This window comes from Oncorhynchus masou, chromosome 5, assembly GCF_036934945.1.
Source record: "Oncorhynchus masou masou isolate Uvic2021 chromosome 5, UVic_Omas_1.1, whole genome shotgun sequence".
NCBI classification, from domain to species: domain Eukaryota; kingdom Metazoa; phylum Chordata; class Actinopteri; order Salmoniformes; family Salmonidae; genus Oncorhynchus; species Oncorhynchus masou.
This window is the reverse complement of record NC_088216.1, coordinates 274809-298170: the sequence shown is the minus strand read 5'-3', so window position 1 is coordinate 298170 and position 23362 is coordinate 274809. Positions and strand designations below refer to the sequence as shown.

General features: G+C 44.1%; 2 protein-coding genes across 3 annotated transcripts in view; both read left to right on the top strand.

The window, feature by feature from the left end:
* Window positions 1-926: 926 nt before the first annotated feature.
* On the top strand, window positions 927-10169 carry LOC135530401 (zinc finger protein 239-like). Its single transcript, XM_064958737.1, has 2 exons — window positions 927-1555; window positions 7760-10169. The coding sequence occupies exons 1-2, from the start codon at window positions 1177-1179 to the stop codon at window positions 8545-8547; spliced, it is 1167 nt and encodes a 388-aa protein (XP_064814809.1). The 5' UTR covers window positions 927-1176; the 3' UTR covers window positions 8548-10169.
* Window positions 10170-20458: 10289 nt separating this feature from the next.
* ern2 (endoplasmic reticulum to nucleus signaling 2) overlaps window positions 20459-23362 on the top strand; it is an 89890-nt gene continuing 86986 nt past the window's right edge. For both annotated transcript variants that reach the window (XM_064958708.1, XM_064958700.1), the window contains exon 1: window positions 20459-20976. In XM_064958708.1, the coding sequence (XP_064814780.1) occupies window positions 20911-20976 (66 nt within the window). In that variant the 5' untranslated portion in view covers window positions 20459-20910. The remainder of the gene's footprint in view (window positions 20977-23362) is intronic.

Here is a 23362-nt window from a genome sequence, read left to right as displayed (position 1 = left end):
CATGCGTTTAGTACTGGGGGGGGGACAGAATCAGTCCACTACATGTGTTTAGTACTGGGGGGGACAGAATCAGTCCACTACATGTGTTTAGTACTGGGGGGGGGCAGAATCAGTCCACTACATGTGTTTAGTACTGGGGGGACAGAATCAGTCCACTACATGTGTTTAGTACTGGGGGGGGGACAGAATCAGTCCACTACATGTGTTTAGTACTGGGGGGGGGGAATCAGTCCACTACATGTGTTTAGTACTGGGGGGGGACAGAATCAGTCCACTACATGTGTTTAGTACTGGGGGGGGGGAATCAGTCCACTACATGTGTTTAGTACTGGGGGGACAGGATCAGTCCACTACATGTGTTTAGTACTGGGGGGGGGAATCAGTCCACTACATGTGTTTAGTACTGGGGGGGACAGGATCAGTCCACTACATGTGTTTAGTACTGGGGGGGGGAATCAGTCCACTACATGTGTTTAGTACTGGGGGGGGACAGGATCAGTCCACTACATGTGTTTAGTACTGGGGGGGACAGGATCAGTCCACTACATGTGTTTAGTACTGGGGGGGGGGGGGGGGGGAACAGAATCAGTCCACTACATGTGTTCAGTACTGGGGGGGGGGGACAGAATCAGTCCACTACATGTGTTTAGTACTGGGGGCCTAGGAACAGTGGGTTAATTGGCTGTTCAGGGGCAGAACGACAGATTTCTACCTTCTCAACTCGGGGATTTGAACTTGCAACCTTTCGGTGAAAGTGATTTGAAATAAAAAAATAAAAACATAATTGAAAGTGATTCACTTTTGTTGTTGTTGTCTTGATAATAAAATAAACTGGTTTCCCCCACTCCATTCAGCGGACGGTGACGTGGACCATTTATTTGGTGTCGCCGGTGTGACGTATAATCTAGTGGACGGGACGCGTCTTCAACAACAACAAGGCTACTGATTATATGGATTTCGGTTGCTCCCTAGCCGAAATAAAATTGAAATATTGAAACTTTTTACATGGTTTCGGTGTATATTAACCACTGTATTTTAAACACACTTTTGTCGTCTACCTAGTTATCCCGTTTAAATGAACATTTACTCTGTTGTTATTAGTCAGGGAGCCCCGGCTTGATAAATTGGCCTAGCACTATGCTAGTCGCTAATGATAACTAGCTATCTTCTTTGACCATGAGCTCACTAAACTACTCTCCTCCTGCTAAAGAAGAGGCGGTCTGCTGGACGGAGAAAGAGGGTCTGTGGCTGAACGTTGTCGTGAAAGAGGAGAAAGAAGAGGAGGATGTCACCGTTAAACACGAAGTAGAGGAAGAGGAGGCTGTTACAATACAAAAACAAGTAGAGGGTGAGTCTGTGACAGTGAAACGAGAAGAGAAAGACGTTTCAGTGAAAGAAGAGGAAGACGCGTTCAGAGTGAAAGAGGAAGAGGATGTTACTGTGAAAGAGGAGGAGGAAGAGAAAGAGGAGGATGCAGTTTTTGGAGTGAAGGAGGAGAAAGAGGAGATGACTGTCATATCGAACAAGGAGGAGACAGGAGACCTGATTAACACCAGTAAGTACAGTCTTAAGAACAGGGTCACAACCTCTGCATTTGAACTGATGTGTGATTTCAAAGGGTCAGTCTGCAATTCCTACATCTGTTTTTGGACTATCTTGAAGAATAGACTATCTTGAAGAATAGACTATCTTGAAGAATAGACTATCTTGAAGAACATACTATCTTGAAGAATAGTTCTTATAAATACCTCAACTTTATTTAAAAAAGAAAAGAAAATGTAGGCTATATAATTTAAATTAGCCTACAAAAGAAATACACTCAGCATTTAGCCTATAGCCTGTGACTTATTTAGAGTTAAATACAAATTAAATGAAGAAAAAAAATGGCTTTGTGCCTTTTAGAATCACGAGTTTGGCCAGTCTGGGGCTTCAAGCTCATGCGATGGTGGCTGGAGAATATCCTCTCCACACATGCAGAGCCACTGGGGAAGCTAAACACCCTTCAGGCCACTCTTGACAGGCAGAGATGCAGAGCCACTGGGGAAGCTAAACACCCTTCAGGCCACTCTTGACAGGCAGAGATGCAGAGCCACTGGGGAAGCTAAACACCCTTCAGGCCACTCTTGACAGGCAGAGATGCAGAGCCACTGGGGAAGCTAAACACCCTTCAGGCCACTCTTGACAGGCAGAGATGCAGAGCCACTGGGGAAGCTAAACACCCTTCAGGCCACTCTTGACAGGCAGAGATGCAGAGCCACTGGGGAAGCTAAACACCCTCCAGGCCACTCTTGACAGGCAGAGATGCAGAGCCCCTGGGGAAGCTAAACACCCTTCAGGCCACTCTTGACAGGCAGAGATGCAAAGCCACTGGGGAAGCTAAACACCCTTCAGGCCACTCTTGACAGGCAGAGATGCAGAGTCACTGGGGAAGCTAAACACCCTTCAGGCCACTCTTGACAGGCAGAGATGCAGAGCCACTGGGGAAGCTAAACACCCTTCAGGCCACTCTTGACAGGCAGAGATGCAGAGCCACTGGGGAAGCTAAACACCCTTCAGGCCACTCTTGACAGGCAGAGATGCAGAGCCACTGGGAAGCTAAACACCCTTCAGGCCACTCTTGACAGGCAGAGATGCAGAGCCACTGGGGAAGCTAAACACCCTTCAGGCCACTCTTGACAGGCAGAGATGCAGAGCCACTGGGGAAGCTAAACACCCTTCAGGCCACTCTTGACAGGCAGAGATGCAGAGCCACTGGGGAAGCTAAACACCCTTCAGGCCACTCTTGACAGGCAGAGATGCAGAGCCACTGGGGAAGCTAAACACCCTTCAGGCCACTCTTGACAGGCAGAGATGCAAAGCCACTGGGGAAGCTAAACACCCTTCAGGCCACTCTTGACAGGCAGAGATGCAGAGTCACTGGGGAAGCTAAACACCCTTCAGGCCACTCTTGACAGGCAGAGATGCAGAGTCACTGGGGAAGCTAAACACCCTTCAGGCCACTCTTGACAGGCAGAGATGCAGAGTCACTGGGGAAGCTAAACACCCTTCAGGCCACTCTTGACAGGCAGAGATGCAGAGCCACTGGGGAAGCTAAACACCCTTCAGGCCACTCTTGACAGGCAGAGATGCAGAGCCACTGGGGAAGCTAAACACCCTTCAGGCCACTCTTGACAGGCAGAGATGCAGAGCCACTGGGGAAGCTAAACACCCTCCAGGCCACTCTTGACAGGCAGAGATGCAGAGCCACTGGGGAAGCTAAACACCCTTCAGGCCACTCTTGACAGGCAGAGATGCAGAGCCACTGGGGAAGCTAAACACCCTCCAGGCCACTCTTGACAGGCAGAGATGCAGATTTGAGATTTTTCTATAGATGGGCCTAAAGGTTTTTAGGCAAAAATCAAAACGCAAAGCGCTCCTTGAATGTGGGAAAATGCCAGGCCTATTGGGCCAAAAATCAATTATGGCCTATAGTATAGATAATAAAAGCAAAATGAACTAACTGTTTAAGAGATCAGATGTTTTTTGTTTATAAATACTTTGCTACAATGACACTCTTAGTTATCTACCTACTTTGTTCCATTCTTTTAGCATCTAGTAATCTACACCACCATTGCTTTTGGGATACGTGTCTGTTCAGATGATTTAGTTGTGGACAGTCCATCACCACACTCCCTCTCTTGGTCCTCAGTCCATCACCACACTCCCTCTCTTGGTCCTCAGTCCATCACCACGCTCCCTCTCTTGGTCCTCAGTCCATCACCACGCTCCCTCTCTTGGTCCTCAGTCCATCACCACACTCCCTCTCTTGGTCCTCAGTCCATCACCACACTCCCTCTCTTGGTCCTCAGTCCATCACCACACTCCCTCTCTTGGTCCTCAGTCCATCACCACACTCCCTCTCTTGGTCCTCAGTCCATCACCACACTCCCTCTCTTGGTCCTCAGTCCATCACCACGCTCCCTCTCTTGGTCCTCAGTCCATCACCACACTCCCTCTCTTGGTCCTCAGTCCATCACCACACTCACTCTCTTGGTCCTCAATCCATCACCACACTCCCTCTCTTGGTCCTCAGTCCATCACCACGCTCCCTCTCTTGGTCCTCAGTCCATCACCACACTCCCTCTCTTGGTCCTCAGTCCATCACCACACTCCCTCTCTTGGTCCTCAGTCCATCACCACACTCCCTCTCTTGGTCCTCAGTCCATCACCACACTCCCTCTCTTGGTCCTCAGTCCATCACCACACTCCCTCTCTTGGTCCTCAGTCCATCACCACACTCCCTCTCTTGGTCCTCAGTCCATCACCACACTCCCTCTCTTGGTCCTCAGTCCATCACCACACTCCCTCTCTTGGTCCTCAGTCCATCACCACACTCCCTCTCTTGGTCCTCAGTCCATCACCACACTCCCTCTCTTGGTCCTCAGTCCATCACCACGCTCCCTCTCTTGGTCCTCAGTCCATCACCACTCCCTCTCTTGGTCCTCAGTCCGTCACCACGCTCCCTCTCTTGGTCCTCAGTCCATCACCACGCTCCCTCTCTTGGTCCTCAGTCCATCACCACACTCCCTCTATTGGTCCTCAGTCCATCACCACACTCCCTCTCTTTATTCCATCACCACACTCCCTCTCTTTATTCCATCACCACACTCCCTCTCTTTATTCCATCACCACACTCCCTCTCTTGGTCCTCATCTCTGTAAGTTACTTTGATTTTGTACCTGTGTGTTTTATCAGTTTCTATATGTAAAATATTTGAGTGAACTCCATGACAGTAGATTAAGGGGATAATAGAAGCACCAAAATAGACGACAGATGCATGCTGGGCCGGGCCCTGAGCTTGTGAAGTGAAGAGCAACTGGAGCGAAATTGGAGAAAGCCGACGCTCTTCTGGGTAGTTTGGGTGAGACCCAGGTGGTATACCCTCTAGCCTTCTGGGTAGTTTGGGTGAGACCCAGGTGGTATACGCTCCAGCCTTCTGGGTAGTTTGGGTGAGACCCAGGTGGTATACCCTCTAGCCTTCTGGGTAGTTTGGGTGAGACCCAGGTGGTATACCCTCTAGCCTACTGGGTAGTTTGGGTGAGACCCAGGTGGTATACCCTCTAGCCTACTGGGTAGTTTGGGTGAGACCCAGGTGGTATACCCTCTAGCCTTCTGGGTAGTTTGGGTGAGACCCAGGTGGTATACCCTCTAGCCTTCTGGGTAGTTTGGGTGAGACCCAGGTGGTATACCCTCTAGCCTTCTGGGTAGTTTGGGTGAGACCCAGGTGGTATACCCTCTAGCCTACTGGGTAGTTTGGGTGAGACCCAGGTGGTATACCCTCTAGCCTTCTGGGTAGTTTGGGTGAGACCCAGGTGGTATACCCTCTAGCCTTCTGGGTAGTTTGGGTGAGACCCAGGTGGTATACCCTCTAGCCTTCTGGGTAGTTTGGGTGAGACCCAGGTGGTATACCCTCTAGCCTACTGGGTAGTTTGGGTGAGACACAGGTGGTATACCCTCTAGCCTTCTGGGTGGTTTGGGTGTTTCCCAGGTGGTTGTAATTTGACCCAGAAGCCAACAATAGCAGTCTCCAGGCAATGATAGACGTATAAAAGACCTGCCTTGACTTCCTCATAGTTCTGCAACAAAGGCTCTGTGACAGACCTGCCTTGACTTCCTCGTAGTTCTACAACAAAGGCTCTGTGACAGACATCGAAATTGAGTTCAGGTGCATCCTGTATCCTTTGGTCATCCTTGAGATGTTTCTACAACTTAATTTGAGTCCCACCTGTGGTAAATTCAATTAATTGAACATGAATTCGAAAGGCACACACCTGTCTATATAAGGTCCCACAGTTGACAGTGCATGTCAGAGAAAAAAACCAAGCCATAAGGTAGAAGGAATTGTCTGTAGAGCTCCAAGACAGGATCGTGTCGAGGCACAGTTCTGGGGAAGGATACCAAAAAAATGTCTGCAGCATTGAAGGTCACCAAGAACACGTTGGCCTCAATCATTATTAAATGGAAGAAGTTTGGAACCACCAATACTCTTCCTAGACCTGGCCACTGGGCCAAACTGAGCAAACAGGAGAAGGGCCTTGGTCAGGGAGGTGACCAAGAACCCGATGGTCACTCTGACAGAGCTCCAGAGTTCCTCTGTGGAGATGGGAGAACCTTCCAGAAGGACACCATCTCTGCAGCACTCGACCAATCAGGCCTTTTATGGCAGAGTTGCCAGACGGAAGCCACTCCTCAGTAAAAGGCACATGACCACCCACTTAGAGTTTGCCAAAAGACACCTAAATGACTCAAGGTTCTCTGTTCTGATGAAGCCAAGCTTGAACTTTTTGGCCAGAATGCCAAGCATCATGTCTGGAGTAAACCTGGCACCATACCTACGGTGAAGCATGTTGGTGGCAGCATCATGCTGTGGGGATATTTTTCAGCGGCAGGGACTGGGAGATTAGTCAGGATTGCGGGAAAGATTAACAGAGCAGCCAGAGCCTGAACTTGAACCCAATCGAACATCTCTGGACCAGAAAATAGCTGTGTATCAAAGCTCCCCGTCCAACCTGACAGAGAGGATCCTCGACTTCGGCGATGTCATCTACAAAATAGCCTCCAACACTCTACTCAGCAAATTGGATGCAGTCTATAACAGTGCCATCCGTTTTGTCACCAAAGCCCCATATACCACCCACAACTGCGACCTGTATGCTCTCGTTGGCTGGCCATTGCTTCATATTCTTTGCCAAACCCACTGGCTCCAGGTCATCTGTAAGTCTTTGCTAGGAAAAGCTCCGCCTTATCTCAGCTCACTGGTCACCATAGCAGCACCCACTCGTAGCACGCGCTCCAGCAGGTATATTTCACTGCGCACCCTCAAAGCCAAATCCTCCTTTGGCCGCCTTTCCTTCCAGTTCTCTGCTGTCAATGACTGGAACGAACTGCAACAATCACTGAAGCTGGAGACTCATATCTCCATCACTAGCTTTAAGCACCAGCTGTCAGAGCAGCTCACAGACCACTGCACCTGTACATAGCCAATCTGTAAATAGCCCATCCAACTACCTCATCCCCATATTGTTATTTATTTTATTTATCTTGCCCCTTTGCACCCTAGTATCTCTACTTGTACACTCATCTTCTGCACACTTATCACTCCAGTGTTTAATTGCTATATTGTAATTATTTAACCACCATGGCCTATTTATTGCCTTGCCTCTCTTATCCTACCTCATTTGCACACACTGTGTATATACTTTTTCTATTCTATAATAGACTGTATGTTTTGTTTATTCCATGTGTAACTCTGTGTTGTTGTATGTGTCGAACTGCTTTGCTTTATTCTTGGCCTGGTCGCAGTTGTTAATGAGAACTTGTTCTCAACTAGCCTACCTGGTTATATAAAGGTGAAATAAATAAAATTAAAATAAATAGACATTACTACTAATGTGAAATGACGAAATATGACTGATGTTCATCACTAGACTGTCTTATTAGTTTAGTATTATTAGTTAATGCTACCAGATATCATAGACTTCCAGTCATTGTGCTAACGACTTAGCTCGCAAATCTACCGCTAACGTCCTTCAATACTGGACACAGAGACCAAAATGGTATCCGTGAGTTAATCTGACTGGGGAAGTAGTTAAATGGTCCTCCTTGTCCAAAAATCCCCAAAGAAAATCAATTAAAGGTTAGAAGAAATTTGTTTAAAAAAAATTGTAAAATAATCTACATATTCACTATATTGACTTGTGTGATTTTGTTGTTCAAACAGGAGAGAGACGTGACTATCTTGGATCCTCCGAGGAGCCTCAACAACAACATGATGCTGACGAGGTTGAGAAGAGTCTCTCCACATCAGAACACCTCAAGAAACATCAGCCGAGATTCATCTATTCAACAGAACTTAAAAGACATCAGAGAATCAATACAGGAGAAAAACCTCACAGCTGTGATCAATGTGGGAAGAGTTTTGCTAAGGCAGGAGGCCTGGCTACACACCACAGAATACACACTGGAGAAAAACCGTACCACTGCCCTGACTGTGGAATGAGCTTTGCTACCTCAAGTCAGCTGATAAGACATCAGAAAACACACACAGGAGAAAAGCCTTATTGCTGTGATCAGTGTGGGAAGAGATTCATTCAATCAGCGAACCTGACTGTACACAAGAGAATACACACTGGAGAGAAACCGTACCACTGCTCCAACTGTGCGAAGAGCTTTTCTACTTCAAGCGGATTGATAACACACCAGCGAACACACACAGGAGAGAAGCCTTACCACTGCTCTGACTGTGGAAAGAGCTGTACCACCTCAAGTGCACTGATATCACACCAGCGTACACACACAGGAGAGAAGCATTACCACTGTTCTGTTTGCGGGAAGAGTTTTGCTACTTTAAGCAACCTGACACAACACCAGCGAACACACACAGTAGGAAAGCCTCATAGCTGTGATCAATGTGATAAGAGATACTCCCATCTAATGTCTCTCATTAAACATCAGAAAATACATGAAAAAGATCCAGACCTGCGTAGTAGAACACAGAGTGTAGAATGATATCCAACACCAGACCTGGGTAGTAGAACACAGAGTGTAGAATGATATCCAACACCAGACCTGGGTAGTAGAACACAGAGTGTAGAATGATATCCAACACCAGACCTGGGTAGTAGAACACAGAGTGTAGAATGATCTCCAACACCAGACCTGGGTAATAGAACACAGAGTGTAGAATGACCTGGGTAGTAGAACACAGAGTGTAGAATGACCTCCAAAACCAGACCTGGGTAGTAGAACACAGAGTGTAGAATGACCTCCAAAACCAGACCTGGGTAGTAGAACACAGAGTGTGGAATGATCTCCAACACCAGACCTGGGTAGTAGAACACAGAGTGTGGAATGATCTCCAACACCAGACCTGGGTAGTAGAACACAGAGTGTAGAATGACCTGGGTAGTAGAACACAGAGTGTAGAATGACCTCCAAAACCAGACCTGGGTAGTAGAACACAGAGTGTAGAATGACCTCCAAAACCAGACCTGGGTAGTAGAACACAGAGTGTGGAATGATCTCCAACACCAGACCTGGGTAGTAGAACACAGAGTGTAGAATGACCTCCAAAACCAGACCTGGGTAGTAGGACACAGAGTGTGGAATGACCTCCAACACCAGACCTGGGTAGTAGAACACAGAGTGTGGAATGACCTCCAACACCAGACCTGGGTAGTAGAACACAGAGTGTGGAATGATCTCCAACACCAGACCTGGTTAGTAGAACACAGAGCGGAATGACCTCCAACACCAGACCTGGGTAGTAGAACACAGAGTGTGGAATGACCTCCAACACCAGACCTGGGTAGTAGAACACAGAGTTTAGAATGATCTCCAACACCAGACCTGGGTAGTAGAACACAGAGCAATGATCTCTTTGTGATAACGTTTGATGCAGCTGGTTCAACTTGTTTCATCCTTCAGTATTTCTTAAATAATACTATTGACAGCTCTAATGTCAAATGATCTGATTTCATAGTTTGTATATGATCAAATGGCAGGGGCGGCAGGGTAGTGTTTAGAGTGTAGAGGTGGCAGGGTAGCCTAGTGGTTAGAGTGTAGAGGTGGCAGGGTAGCCTAGTGGTTAGAGTGTAGAGGTGGCAGGGTATCCTAGTGGTTAGAGTGTAGAGGTGGCAGGGTAGCCTAGTGGTTAGAGTGTAGAGATGGCAGGGTAGCCTAGTGGTTAGAACGTTGAACGGAACATTGAACCAGCTAACGGAACATTGAACCAGCTGACGGAACATTGAACCAGCTGACGGAACATTGAACCAGCTGACGGAACATTGAACCAGCTGACGGAACATTGAACCAGCTAACGGAACATTGAACCAGCTAACGGAACATTGAACCAACTAACGGAACATTGAACCAGCTAACGGAACATTGAACCAGCTGACGGAACGTTGAGTCAGTTCTACATATTCCTAAACATGTACAGTGTTCCAAATTTCATATTGTTGATAAATATGTAGTTCTCTTATATTTTAGTTGAATCTGTATTTGTTTTCTACAAATCACACCGTAACGCCTGAGGGGTAATCATTTTTATTTTATTCAATTGAGTATTGTAACAAGTATAAAAAAGCTCATGTGTTTGAGAATGAGTCAACTGTGTTGGGTGTATTGTGAGGGTCAAAAGAGAGAGGGAGGGAGGGAGAAAGGGCGGGTTAGAGAGGAGAGAAATAGACAAATGGAGGGAGAGAGAGGGCAGGTGGGTAAGAGAGAAGGAGAGAAATAGAGAGAGAGAGGGAAGGAGAGAAGTAGACAGATGGAGAGAAATAGACAGAGAGAGAGAGTGCAGGAGAGAAGTAGACTGATGGAGAGAAATAGACAGAGAGAGAGAGGGAAGGAGAGAAATAGACAGAGAGAGAGGGCAGGAGAGAAGTAGACAGATGGAGAGAAATAGACAGAGAGAGAGAGGGAAGGAGAGAAAGACAGAGAGAAGGAGAGAAATAGACAGAGAGAGAGAGGGTGGGTAAGAGAGGAGAGAAATAGACAGAGAGAGAGGGCAGGTGGGAAAGAGAGAAGGAGAGAAATAGACAGAGAGAGAGAGGGCAGGTGGGTAAGAGAGGAGAGAAATAGACAGAGAGAGGGCAGGTGGGAAAGAGAGAAGGAGAGAAATAGACAGAGAGAGAGAGGACAGGTGGGTAAGAGAGAAGGAGAGAAATAGACAGAGAGAGAGAGGGTGGGTATGAGAGAAGGAGAGAAATAGACAGAGAGAGAGAGGGCAGGTGGGTAAGAGAGGAGAGAAATAGACAGAGAGAGAGAGGGCAGGTGGGTAAGAGAGAAGGAGAGAAATAAACACAGAGAAAGAGAGAGGGTGGGTAAGAGAGGAGAGAAATAGACAGAGAGAGAGGGCAGGTGGGTAAGAGAGAAGGAGAGAAATAGAAAGAGAGAGAGAGGGCAGGTGGGTAAGAGAGAAGGAGAGAAATAGACAGAGAGAGAGAGAGGGCAGGTGGGTAAGAGAGAAGGAGAGAAATAGACAAATGGAGTGAGAGAGAGGGCAGGTGGGTAAGAGAGAAGGAGAGAAATAGACAGAGAGAGAGAGGGCAGGTGGGTAAGAGAGAAGGAGTGAAATAGAGAGAGAGAGGGCAGGTGGGTAAGAGAGAAGGAGTGAAATAGACAGAGAGAGAGGGCAGGTGGGTAAGAGAGAAGGAGAGAAATAGACAGAGAGAGAGAGGGCAGGTGGGTAAGAGAGAAGGAGAGAAATAGACAGAGAGAGAGAGGGCAGGTGGGTAAGAGAGGAGAGAAATAGACAGAGAGAGGGCAGGTGGGTAAGAGAGAAGGAGAGAAATAGACAGAGAGAGAGAGGGTGGGTGGGTAAGAGAGAAGGAGTGAAATAGAGAGAGAGAGGGCAGGTGGGTAAGAGAGAAGGAGTGAAATAGACAGAGAGAGAGGGCAGGTGGGTAAGAGAGAAGGAGAGAAATAGACAGAGAGAGAGAGGGCAGGTGGGTAAGAGAGAAGGAGAGAAATAGACAGAGAGAGAGAGGGCAGGTGGGTAAGAGAGGAGAGAAATAGACACAGAGAGAGAGAGGGTGGGTAAGAGAGAAGGAGAGAAATAGACAGAGAGAGAGAGGGCAGGTGGGTAAGAGAGAAGGAGAGAAATAGACAAATGGAGTGAGAGAGAGGGCAGGTGGGTAAGAGAGAAGGAGAGAAATAGACAGAGAGAGAGAGGGCAGGTGGGTAAGAGAGGAGAGAAATAGACAGAGAGAGAGGGCAGGTGGGTAAGAGAGAAGGAGAGAAATAGACAGAGAGAGAGAGGGTGGGTGGGTAAGAGAGAAGGAGTGAAATAGACAGAGAGAGAGAGGGCAGGTGGGTAAGAGAGAAGGAGTGAAATAGACAGAGAGAGAGGGCAAGTGGGTAAGAGAGAAGGAGAGAAATAGACAGAGAGAGAGAGGGCAGGTGGGTAAGAGAGGAGAGAAATAGACAGAGAGAGAGGGCAGGTGGGTAAGAGAGAAGGAGAGAAATAGACAGAGAGAGAGAGGGTGGGTGGGTAAGAGAGAAGGAGTGAAATAGACAGAGAGAGAGAGGGCAGGTGGGTAAGAGAGAAGGAGTGAAATAGACAGAGAGAGAGAGGGCAGGTGGGTAAGAGATAAGGAGAGAAATAGACAGAGAGAGAGAGGGAAGGAGAGAAGTAGACAGATGGAGAGAGAGAGGGGGTAATCATAATAATATTATATAAATATATATAAAACCACAATCATTATGCTTAATTCTATGTAAAAAAATATGTTAATTTTTCTGCATATCTCAGCATACCTCTTGTTCTGTCTGAATCCTCCTGACTGGTGGTTCTTTCTGTTAAAGGAAATAAATATGCTTCTCTGCATCTCTGCTCAATTCTGGGTAAAAGAGTGACATGTGTGAGTCTTATTCAGTACGTTTAGTTATTGTTTGCTTTTCCCAAGTCACCCAGCCTTACCAGCAGACATGTCAGATAGAGTCGCTTGTCTAACTATCTTGGTAGCTAAGATAGTAGACAAGCCAGCTCTTCTATCTTGATAGCTAAGATAGTTAGACACGCTAGCTACTCTATCTTGATAGCTAAGATAGTAGACACGCTAGCTCCTCTATCTTGATAGCTAAGATAGTTAGACACGCTAGCTACTCTATCTTGATAGCTAAGATAGTAGACACGCTAGCTACTCTATCTTGATAGCAAAGATAGTTAGACAAGCTACTCTATCTTGATAGCAAAAATAGTTAGACAAGCTCCTCTATCTTGATAGCTAAGATAGTAGACACGCTAGCTACTCTATCTTGATAGCATAGATAGTTAGACAAGCTACTCTATCTTGATAGCAAAGATAGTTAGACAAGCTCCTCTATCTTGATAGCTAAGATAGTAGACACGCTAGCTACTCTATCTTGATAGCATAGATAGTTAGACAAGCTACACTATGTAGATGGCTAAGATAGTAGACAAGCTAGCTACTCTATCTTGATAGCTAAAATAGTGAGACAAGCTACTTTGTCTTGATAGCTAAGATAGTTAGACAAGCTACTCAATCTTTATAGCTAAGATAGTTAGACAAGCTAGCTACTCTATCTTGATAGCTAAGATAGTTAGACAAGCTAGCTACTCTATCTTGATAGCTAAGATAGTTAGACAAGCTAGCTACTCTATCTATCTTAGCTATCAAGATAGAGTAGCTAGCTTGTCTATCTATCTTGATAGCCTGAAATGGCATCTTTGGTAGCTAGTTATAATGGCAACTTATCTGGGCTAAACGCCAACCTCATCAAAACACTAGGTGGCTAGTAGTAACAACAACACAGAAACGTCTTTCTTCGTTTTAGTGTGTCGTGCAACAGCATAAAGTAAGTCAGCATACTATATATACATATACATACTATATATACATATACATACTATATATACATATAGTATGTATATGTATATATAGTATGTATATGTATATATAGTATGTATATGTATATATAGTATGCTGACTTACTTTATACATATACATATTAGATAGATATATATATATACATACTATATATACATATACATACTATATATACATATACATATTAGATATATATATACATACTATATATACACACATACTGTATATACATATACATACTATATATACATATACATACTATATATACATATACATATTATATATATATATATACATATTAGATATACATATACATACTACATATACATATACATATTAGATATACATATACATACTATATATACATATACATACTATATATACATATACATATTAGATATATATATACATACTATATATACACACATACTGTATATACATATACATACTATATATACATATACATACTATATATACATATACATATTATATATATATATATACATATTAGATATACATATACATACTACATATACATATACATATTAGATATACATATACATACTATATATACATATACATACTATATATACATATATATTATATATACATATACATACTATATATACACATATACATACTATATATACATATACATACTATATATACATATACATATTAGATATATATATATACATACTATATATACATATACATATTAGATATATATATACATACTATATATACACACATACTGTATATACATATACATATTAGATATATATATATATATATAAATATACACACATATTAGATATACATATACATACTATATATACACATATACAAACTATATATATACATATACATACTATATATACATATACATACTATATATACATATACATACTATATATACATATACATGCTATATATACATATATATACTATATATACATATACATACTATATATACATATACATGCTATATATACATATATATACTATATATACATATACATACTATATATACATATACATACTATATATACATATAGATACTATATATACATATACATACTATATATACATATACATGCTATATATACATATATATACTATATATACATATACATACTATATATACATATACATGCTATATATACATATATATACTATATATACATATACATACTATATATACATATACATACTATATATACATATACATACTATATATACATATATATACTATATATACATATACATACTATATATACATATACATGCTATATATACATATATATACTATATATACATATACATACTATATATACATATACATACTATATATACATATACATACTATATATACATATACATGCTATATATACATACTATATATACATATACATACTATATATACATATACATACTATATATACATATACATGCTATATAAACATATACATGCTATATATACATATACATACTATATATACATATACATACTATATATACATATACATGCTATATATACATATACATGCTATATATACATATACATGCTATATATACATATACATACTATATATACATATACATACTATATATACATATACATACTATATATACATATACATATTAGATATACATATACATACTATATATACATATATATACTATATATACATATACATGCTATATATACATATACATATTAGATATACATATACATACTATATATACATATATATACTATATATACATATACATGCTATATATACATATACATATTAGATATACATATACATACTACATATACATACTATATATACATATACATACTATATATACATATACATACTATATATACACGGGGTCAGTCAGTTCAGTGACCCTTTTTTTTCAATGTGCAGGGCAGCCAAAAACAGAGCCGTTGCTATGGATACTCACAGATGCAGAGGAGCGTGTGTGCAGCATCGCTGGCAGAAATGATGACATGTGGGTTTGGTCGGCAAACGGTTTGGTCTACAAACTACTATGACCCCTCTATGGACAGACTGAATGGTTTGGTCTACAAACTACTATGACCCCTCTATGGACAGACTGAACGGTTTGGTCTACAAACTACTATGACCCCTCTATGGACAGACTGAAGGGTTTGGTCTACAAACTACTATGACCCCTCTATGGAAAGACGAGACTGAACGGTTTGGTCTACAAACTACTATGACCCCTCTATGGAAAGACGAGACTGAACGGTTTGGTCTACAAACTACTATGACCCCTCTATGGACAGACTGAACGGTTTGGTCTACAAACTACTATGACCCCTCTATGGAAAGACTGAACGGTTTGGTCTACAAACTACTATGACCCCTCTATGGAAAGACTGAACGGTTTGGTCTACAAACTACTATGACCCCTCTATGGAAAGACGAGACTGAACGGTTTGGTCTACAAACTACTATGACCCCTCTATGGACAGACTGAAGGGTTTGGTCTACAAACTACTATGACCCCTCTATGGAAAGACGAGACTGAACGGTTTGGTCTACAAACTACTATGACCCCTCTATGGACAGACTGAAAGGTTTGGTCTACAAACTACTATGACCCCTCTATGGAAAGACGAGACTGAACGGTTTGGTCTACAAACTACTATGACCCCTCTATGGAAAGACTGAATGGTTTGGTCTACAAACTACTATGACCCCTCTATGGACAGACTGAACGGTTTGGTCTACAAACTACTATGACCCCTCTATGGAAAGACTGAACGGTTTGGTCTACAAACTACTATGACCCCTCTATAGAAAGACTGAACGGTTTGGTCTACAAACTACTATGACCCCTCTATGGACAGACTGAACGGTTTGGTCTACAATCTACTATGACCCCTCTATGGAAAGACTGAATGGTTTGGTCTACAAACTACTATGACCCCTCTATGGAAAGACTGAACGGTTTGGTCTACAAACTACTATGACCCCTCTATGGAAAGACTGAATGGTTTGGTCTACAAACTACTATGACCCCTCTATGGACAGACTGAAAGGTTTGGTCTACAAACTACTATGACCCCTCTATGGACAGACTGAAGGGTTTGGTCTACAAACTACTATGACCCCTCTATGGAAAGACGAGACTGAATGGTTTGGTCTACAAACTACTATGACCCCTCTATGGAAAGACTGAACGGTTTGGTCTACAAACTACTATGACCCCTCTATGGAAAGACGAGCTGAACGGTTTGGTCTACAAACTACTATGACCCCTCCAGGACCTCTATACCAGGCGGTGTCAGCGGAAGGCCTAGTACATCACTGGGACCAAGCTTTCTGCCATCCAGGACCTCTATACCAGGCGGTGTCAGAGGAAGGCCCTATACAGGGTAGTGCGTACAGCCCAGTTCATCACTGGGGCCAAGCTTCCTGCCATCCAGGACCTCCATACCAAGCGGTGTCGGAGGAAGGCCTAGTACATCACTGGGACCAAGCTTCCTGCCATCCAGGACCTCTATACCAGGCGGTGTCAGAGGAAGGCCCAGTACATCACTGGGACCAAGCTTCTACGTTGATTCTGTACCGGTAGCCCCTGTATATAGCCTCCACATTGACTCTATACCGTAATACCATGTATATAGCCTCCACATTGGCTCTGTACCGTAATACCCTGTATATATCCTCCACATTGACTTTGTACTGTAATACCCTGTATGTAGCCTCAACATTGACTCTGTACCGTAATACCCTGTATATAGCCTCCACACTGACTCTGTACCGTAATACCCTGTATATAGCCTCCACACTGACTCTGTACCGTAATACCCTGTATATAGCCTCCACACTGACTCTGTACCGTAATACCCTGTATATAGCCTCGTTATTGCTATTTTATTGTGTTACATTTTATTTTTCACTTTACTTTATTTAGTAAATATTTTCTTAACTCTATTTATTGAAATGGATTGTTGGTTAATAAGGGCTTGTAAGGAAACATTTCACTGTGAGGTCTACTACACCTGTTGTATTCAGCATTTCACTGTGAGGTCTACTACACCTGTTGTATTCAGCATTTCACTGTGAGGTCTACTACACCTGTTGTATTCAGCATTTCACTGTGAGGTCTACTACACCTGTTGTATTCAGCCTTTCACTGTAAGGTCTACTACACCTGTTGTATTCAGCATTTCACTGTGAGGTCTACTACACCTGTTGTATTCAGCATCTCACTGTGAGGTCTACTACACCTGTTGTATTCAGCATTTCACTGTGAGGTCTACTACACCTGTTGTATTCAGCATTTCACTGTGAGGTCTACTACACCTGTTGTATTCAACATTTCACTGTGAGGTCTACTACACCTGTTGTATTCAGCATTTCACTGTGAGGTCTACTACACCTGTTGTATTCAGCATTTCACTGTGAGGTCTACTACACCTGTTGTATTCAGCAGTTCACTGTGAGGTCTACTACACCTGTTGTATTCAGCAGTTCACTGTGAGGTCTACTACACCTGTTGTATTCAGCATTTCACTGTGAGGTCTACTACACCTGTTTTATTCAGCATTTCACTGTAAGGTCTACACCTGTTGTATTCAGCATTTCACTGTAAGGTCTTCTACACCTGTTGTATTCAGCATTTCACTGTGAGGTCTACTACACCTGTTGTATTCAGCATTTCACTGTAAGGTCTACTACACCTGTTGTATTCAGCATTTCACTATAAGGTCTACTACACCTGTTGTATTCAGCATTTCACTGTAAGGTCTACACCTGTTGTATTCGGCGCAGGTGACAAATACATTTGATTTGATTTGGATGTTGGAACATCAGAGACTTCCACTCAGCCACAAGAGCAGTTGTTGATGATGATGATGTTGAGCGATTAGGCCTGGCTCGCAGTCGGCGTTCCAATTCATCAGGTGTTCGATGTGGTTGAGTGCAGGGCTCTGTGCAGGCCAGTCAAGTTCTTTCACACCGATCTCGACAAACCATTTCTGTATGGACCTCGTTTTGTGCATCGGGGGCGTTGTCATGCTGAAACAGGAAAGGGCTTCCACGACGTTGGAAGCTCAGAATCATCTAGAATATCATTGTATGCTGTAGCGTTAAGATTTCCTTTCAAGGGGCCTGAACCATGAAAAACAGTCCCAGACCGTTAATCCTCCTCCTCCAAGCTTTACAGTTGGCACAATGCACTCTGGCAGGTAGCGTTCTCCACCAAACCCAGTTTCTTCCCTCAGACTGCCAGATGGTGAAGCGTGATTCATCACTCCAGAGAACACGTTTCCACTGCTCCAGAGAACACGTTTCCACTGCTCCAGAGAACGCGTTTCCCCTGCTCCAAAGAACACGTTTCCCCTGCTCCAGAGAACGCGTTTCCACTGCTCCAGAGAACGCGTTTCCCCTGCTCCAGAGAACACGTTTCCCCTGCTCCAGAGAACACGTTTCCCCTGCTCCAGAGAACACGTTTCCACTGCTCCAGAGAACACATTTCCACTGCTCCAGAGTCCAATGGCGGCGAGCTTCACATCACTCCAGCCGACGGTTGGCATGATGATCCTATGCTTGTGTGTGTAACGGATGTGAAACGGCTAGCTTAGTTAGCGGTGCGCGCTAAATAGCGTTTCAATTGGTGACGTCACTCGCTCTGAGACCTTGAAGTAGTGGTTCCCCTTGCTCTGAGACCTTGAAGTAGTGGTTCCCCTTGCTCTGAGACCTTGAAGTAGTGGTTCCCCTTGCTCTGAGACCTTGAAGTAGTGGTTCCCCTTGCTCTGAGACCTTGAAGTAGTGGTTTCCCTTGCTCTGCAAGGGCCGCGGCTTTTGTGGAGCGATGGGTAACGATGCTTCGTGGGTGACTGTTATTGATGTGTGCACACTCCACAAAAGCTGCGGCCCTCGCAGAGCAAGGGGAACCACTACTTCAAGGTCTCAGAGCAAGGGGAACCACTACTTCAAGGTCTCAGAGCGAGGGGAACTACTACTTCAAGGTCTCAGAGCAAGGGGAACCACTACTTCAAGGTCTCAGAGCAAGGGGAACCACTACTTCAAGGTCTCAGAGCAAGGGGAACTACTACTTCAAGGTCTCAGAGCAAGTGACGTCACCGATTGAAACGCTGGTTCGCGCCCGGGAATGGGCGAAGGGACGGTCTAAAGTTATACTGTTACATGTGCGGCTGCTTGGCCATGGAAACCCATATCATGAAGCTTCCGACAAACAGTTCTTGTGCCGATGTTGCTTCCAAAGGAAGTTTGGAACTTGGCAGTGAGTGTTGCAACCGAGGACAGACGATTTTAACGCTTCAGCACTTGGTTGTTCTGTGACCATGTGTGGCCTACCACTTCGCTACTGAACCGTTGTTGCTCCTAGACGTTTCCACTTCCCAATAACAGCACTTACAGTTGATCAGGGGCAGGGCTCTTCAGTATGGGCCATTCTACTGCCAATGTTTGTCTATGGAGACTGTGGGATAGCCTGGACGTGGGTATTATTGTATATGTAGTGCTGGTGGGATTCATTTTGAAATGTTTTTTTTAAATGTATAATTATGTTCACCTTAGTACCCCTTGCACTATAAACTGAGAAAAGTCAGGGAAAATTACAAGAAGAAGAAGAAACAGAGCGACACAGGTTCAGAAAGAGACAGAGAGAGAGAGGAAGAGAGAGAGAGAGAGAGAGGAAGGGAGAGTGGGGAAGAGAGTGAGAGATAGGAAAAGAGAGAGAGGAAGAGAGAGAGAGAGGAAAAGAGAGTTAGAGAGAGAGCTTAATAAAGGCATAGTTGTCTCTTCTCTGTTCTGCCATCATCTCTATTCTATTTCAACTGAACGAGCCGCTTGTTGCAGTGATCACAAAGCCGCGAGCCACACTGCGGTTTCCACGTGTTCTAAAGTGGCGTCCAGCTCATTCTAAACCCCGCCCCCCATTACAGTCCAACTCTCCTTTTACCATTGGACGGAACGGCCGTCAATCAAACAAGAGGGCGGGGCCAGCCCCACATGATTTGACAGCAGGTCGCATTGCGCCGTTTAGGCTGAGTTTATACTTTATGATGGGTATGTTGGTGAGGAAAAACCTCCACACACACACAACCACTATCTTCTCTGTTATTTAACTATTTTGATCCGACTTTTTTGGACCATTCCGTAGGTCCTGACCGCCTACCGACGAGAACCAAGGACACCCTCTCTAACTGACGTCACAGGATCCGTTCCAACACGGAAACCGTAATGGTGGGGGCTCGTCGTTTAGTCGTTACCTGCAGTCGGTATTGTTGTGATGGTCTCCGATCTCTCATCTACTTCTATCCACAACCTGTTACACACGTTAAAGAAAACACGTCAATCTGAAAGAAGACTAAGAAAAAATGTTCAACAAACGAAGCCCTGTCGCTGTGTGACCAAAATGGACGATCGCTGGAGAAAGTTGACAGATAATTCGGGCCCCTGTTCTTGTAAGTTTAACACGTTTCTTTCCGTTGATCGAGATTCCCGTTTGTAGATCTACAACCATGGGGACGTTAGCACGCGGTCTCCTGCTGCTGTTGCTGCTGTCTTGGAAAGGAACCGATTTACAGGTGAGTGTTTGTTGTTGTTTACTTGTTTATGGGGGAGGAGAGGGGGAAAACCCTACTGCGGGTGTGTGGATCGCTGGGTACGGTGCCACTGTCCGGTTGGTCTATTTCGGGAACACGTACACACAGAGAGCGATAGAGAGAGAGAGGGGACTATAATACACTTCAAGAATAGTATGCTGGAAATGAACAAACCCCCCTCGCCTGTCTGTCTTGTCTTTCTCGTCCTGTCCTGTGTAGCTTACTTTTTAAAATGTAATCCGTTATAGTTACCTGTCTAACATTGTAGGCAATAACGTAAGAGAGTATATCGCTCTCCAGCTTTTTACCATTTGGATGCCTCTATATGTTGTAGTTTAAAGGTAAAGGTATTGGACATTGAAACGCGTGTGAACATTCCTTGTTAAATGACCACATATCCCTTTAAGGCGCCATACAGAGTCCGGTTCTATGATGCCACCCCTTGTTGAGTAAATACAGGAGTGTCGCGGTTAAACACACAACATGTGGTAAGCGGTCTCTTTGCTGAGAAGGAGACGGGGGGTTATCTTGCTATTCAGGTTGTCCTGGTGTAACGGACATTTCGATTCCAGATGAACCAAAAAACAAGGAGAGCAGTTGTTGATAACAGTCAATCAAAGATCAATCCAGTTTAATACGATCATTTACGGCGACATTGCCAGAACAGAAGCAGGCCCGTTCGACAGCATCTAATGTTCATCTCCAGAACAGAAGCAGGCCCGTTTTATATTATATTCAGTCTGTTCCAAATGAGTGTTCCAAATTCAGCAGTCTGTTCTAAATGAGTGTTCCAAATTCAGCAGTCTGTGAGTGTTCCAAATTCTGCAGTCTGTTCTAAACGAGTGTTCCAAATTCGGCAGTCTGTTCCAAACGAGTGTTCCAAATGGAACATCGGAACTCGTGTTTATCCCAGACAGTGAAAACAGGAAGGTGCAGAGCCTTGTGTTTTACTTACTCTAAACTCACTGTGAAGTGTCCTCAGCTGGTGTCCTGGTCAGACAACAACACACAACTGTAGACAGTTTCACATACCAAGGCTTTGACCGTCTTGGAATTTGAGGGAACTGGCCAGGCCAATGTACACGGTCCACGACATAACCAAAGAAAGACATGGCATTTCTCTGCAACTTCACTATTACCTAAGTTATTAGTTACACTTTGGATTGGTCTATCAATACACCCAGTCACTACAAAGATACAGGCGTCCTTCCTAACTCAGTTGTCGGAGAGGAAGGAAACCGCTCAGGGATTTTCACCATGAGGCCAATGGTGACTTTAAAACATTTACAGAGTTTAATGGCTGTGACAGGAGATAACTGAGGATGGATCAACAACATAGTAGTTACTCCACTAAAGTAAAATAAGGCCCAACAACCAAAATATCTTGGTCATTTTTAAATGTGTATTTTCCCATATATAGACACAGCCCATGTGTTTTAATAAAATCAACTATATGTACTGAACTGATCTGATGCTTTAAGCACGCTGTTTGATTCAATTATTATAGATACACAAATGACTCGAGGGAGCCGGATCCTCCCGGGTGGCGCAGTGGTTAAGGGCGCTGTACTGCAGCGCCAGCTGTGCCACCAGAGTACCTGGGTTCGCGCCCAGGCTCTGTCGTAACCAGCCGCGACCGGGAGGTCCGTGGGGCGACGCACAATTGGCCTAGCGTCGTCCGTGTTAGGGAGGGCTTGGTCGGTAGGGATGACCTTGTCTCATCACGCACCAGCGACTCCTGTGGCGGGCCGGGCGCAGTAAGCAAGCAGTATGTTGCCAGGTGCACGGTGTACCCTCCGACACATTGGTGCGGCTGGCTTCCATGTTGGATGCGCGCTGTTTTAAGAAGCAGTACGGCTGGTTGGGTTGTGTATCGGAGGACGCATGACTTCAACCTTTGTCTCTCCCGAGCCCGTACGGGAGTTGTAGCGATGAGACAAGATAGTAGCTACTACAACAATTGGATACCACGAAATTGGGGAGAAAATATAAAAATAAAAAAAAGTCAAGAGGGAGCCGGAGATCTTGTTAACCTGAAGTTAAAAACAACTGAACCCGACAGTTCTCCTCTCTCTCCTGCTGGCTGTCTCAGATTCCACCTGAAGTTGCTGGGCAACACGAGGAGTCCGCAACCTTTTCTCATGTGGAATGGACAGTTCTCCTCTCTCTCCTGCTGGCTTTCGCAGATTCTGCCGTCACTCTCCTGAAGTTGCCGGTAAAAAGGCCACAACGAGGAGTCGGCAACCTTTCTCATGTGGCCCATTTATCTCACCGTTTCTACCGATCTGCCTGCCGGTTATGGTTTTCATATCCACATTTTCATATTGGATAGTTTAATTTAGTTTATAATAACGTCCTCGTATTTTAA

Coding starts and splice junctions, on each gene's coding strand:
- LOC135530401 (XM_064958737.1), top strand. CDS start 1,177: ATGAGCTCACTAAACTACTCTCCTCCTGCTAAAGAAGAGGCGGTCTGC. Junction 1,556..7,759: donor AGGAGACCTGATTAACACCA/GTAAGTACAGTC, acceptor TTGTTCAAACAG/GAGAGAGACGTGACTATCTT.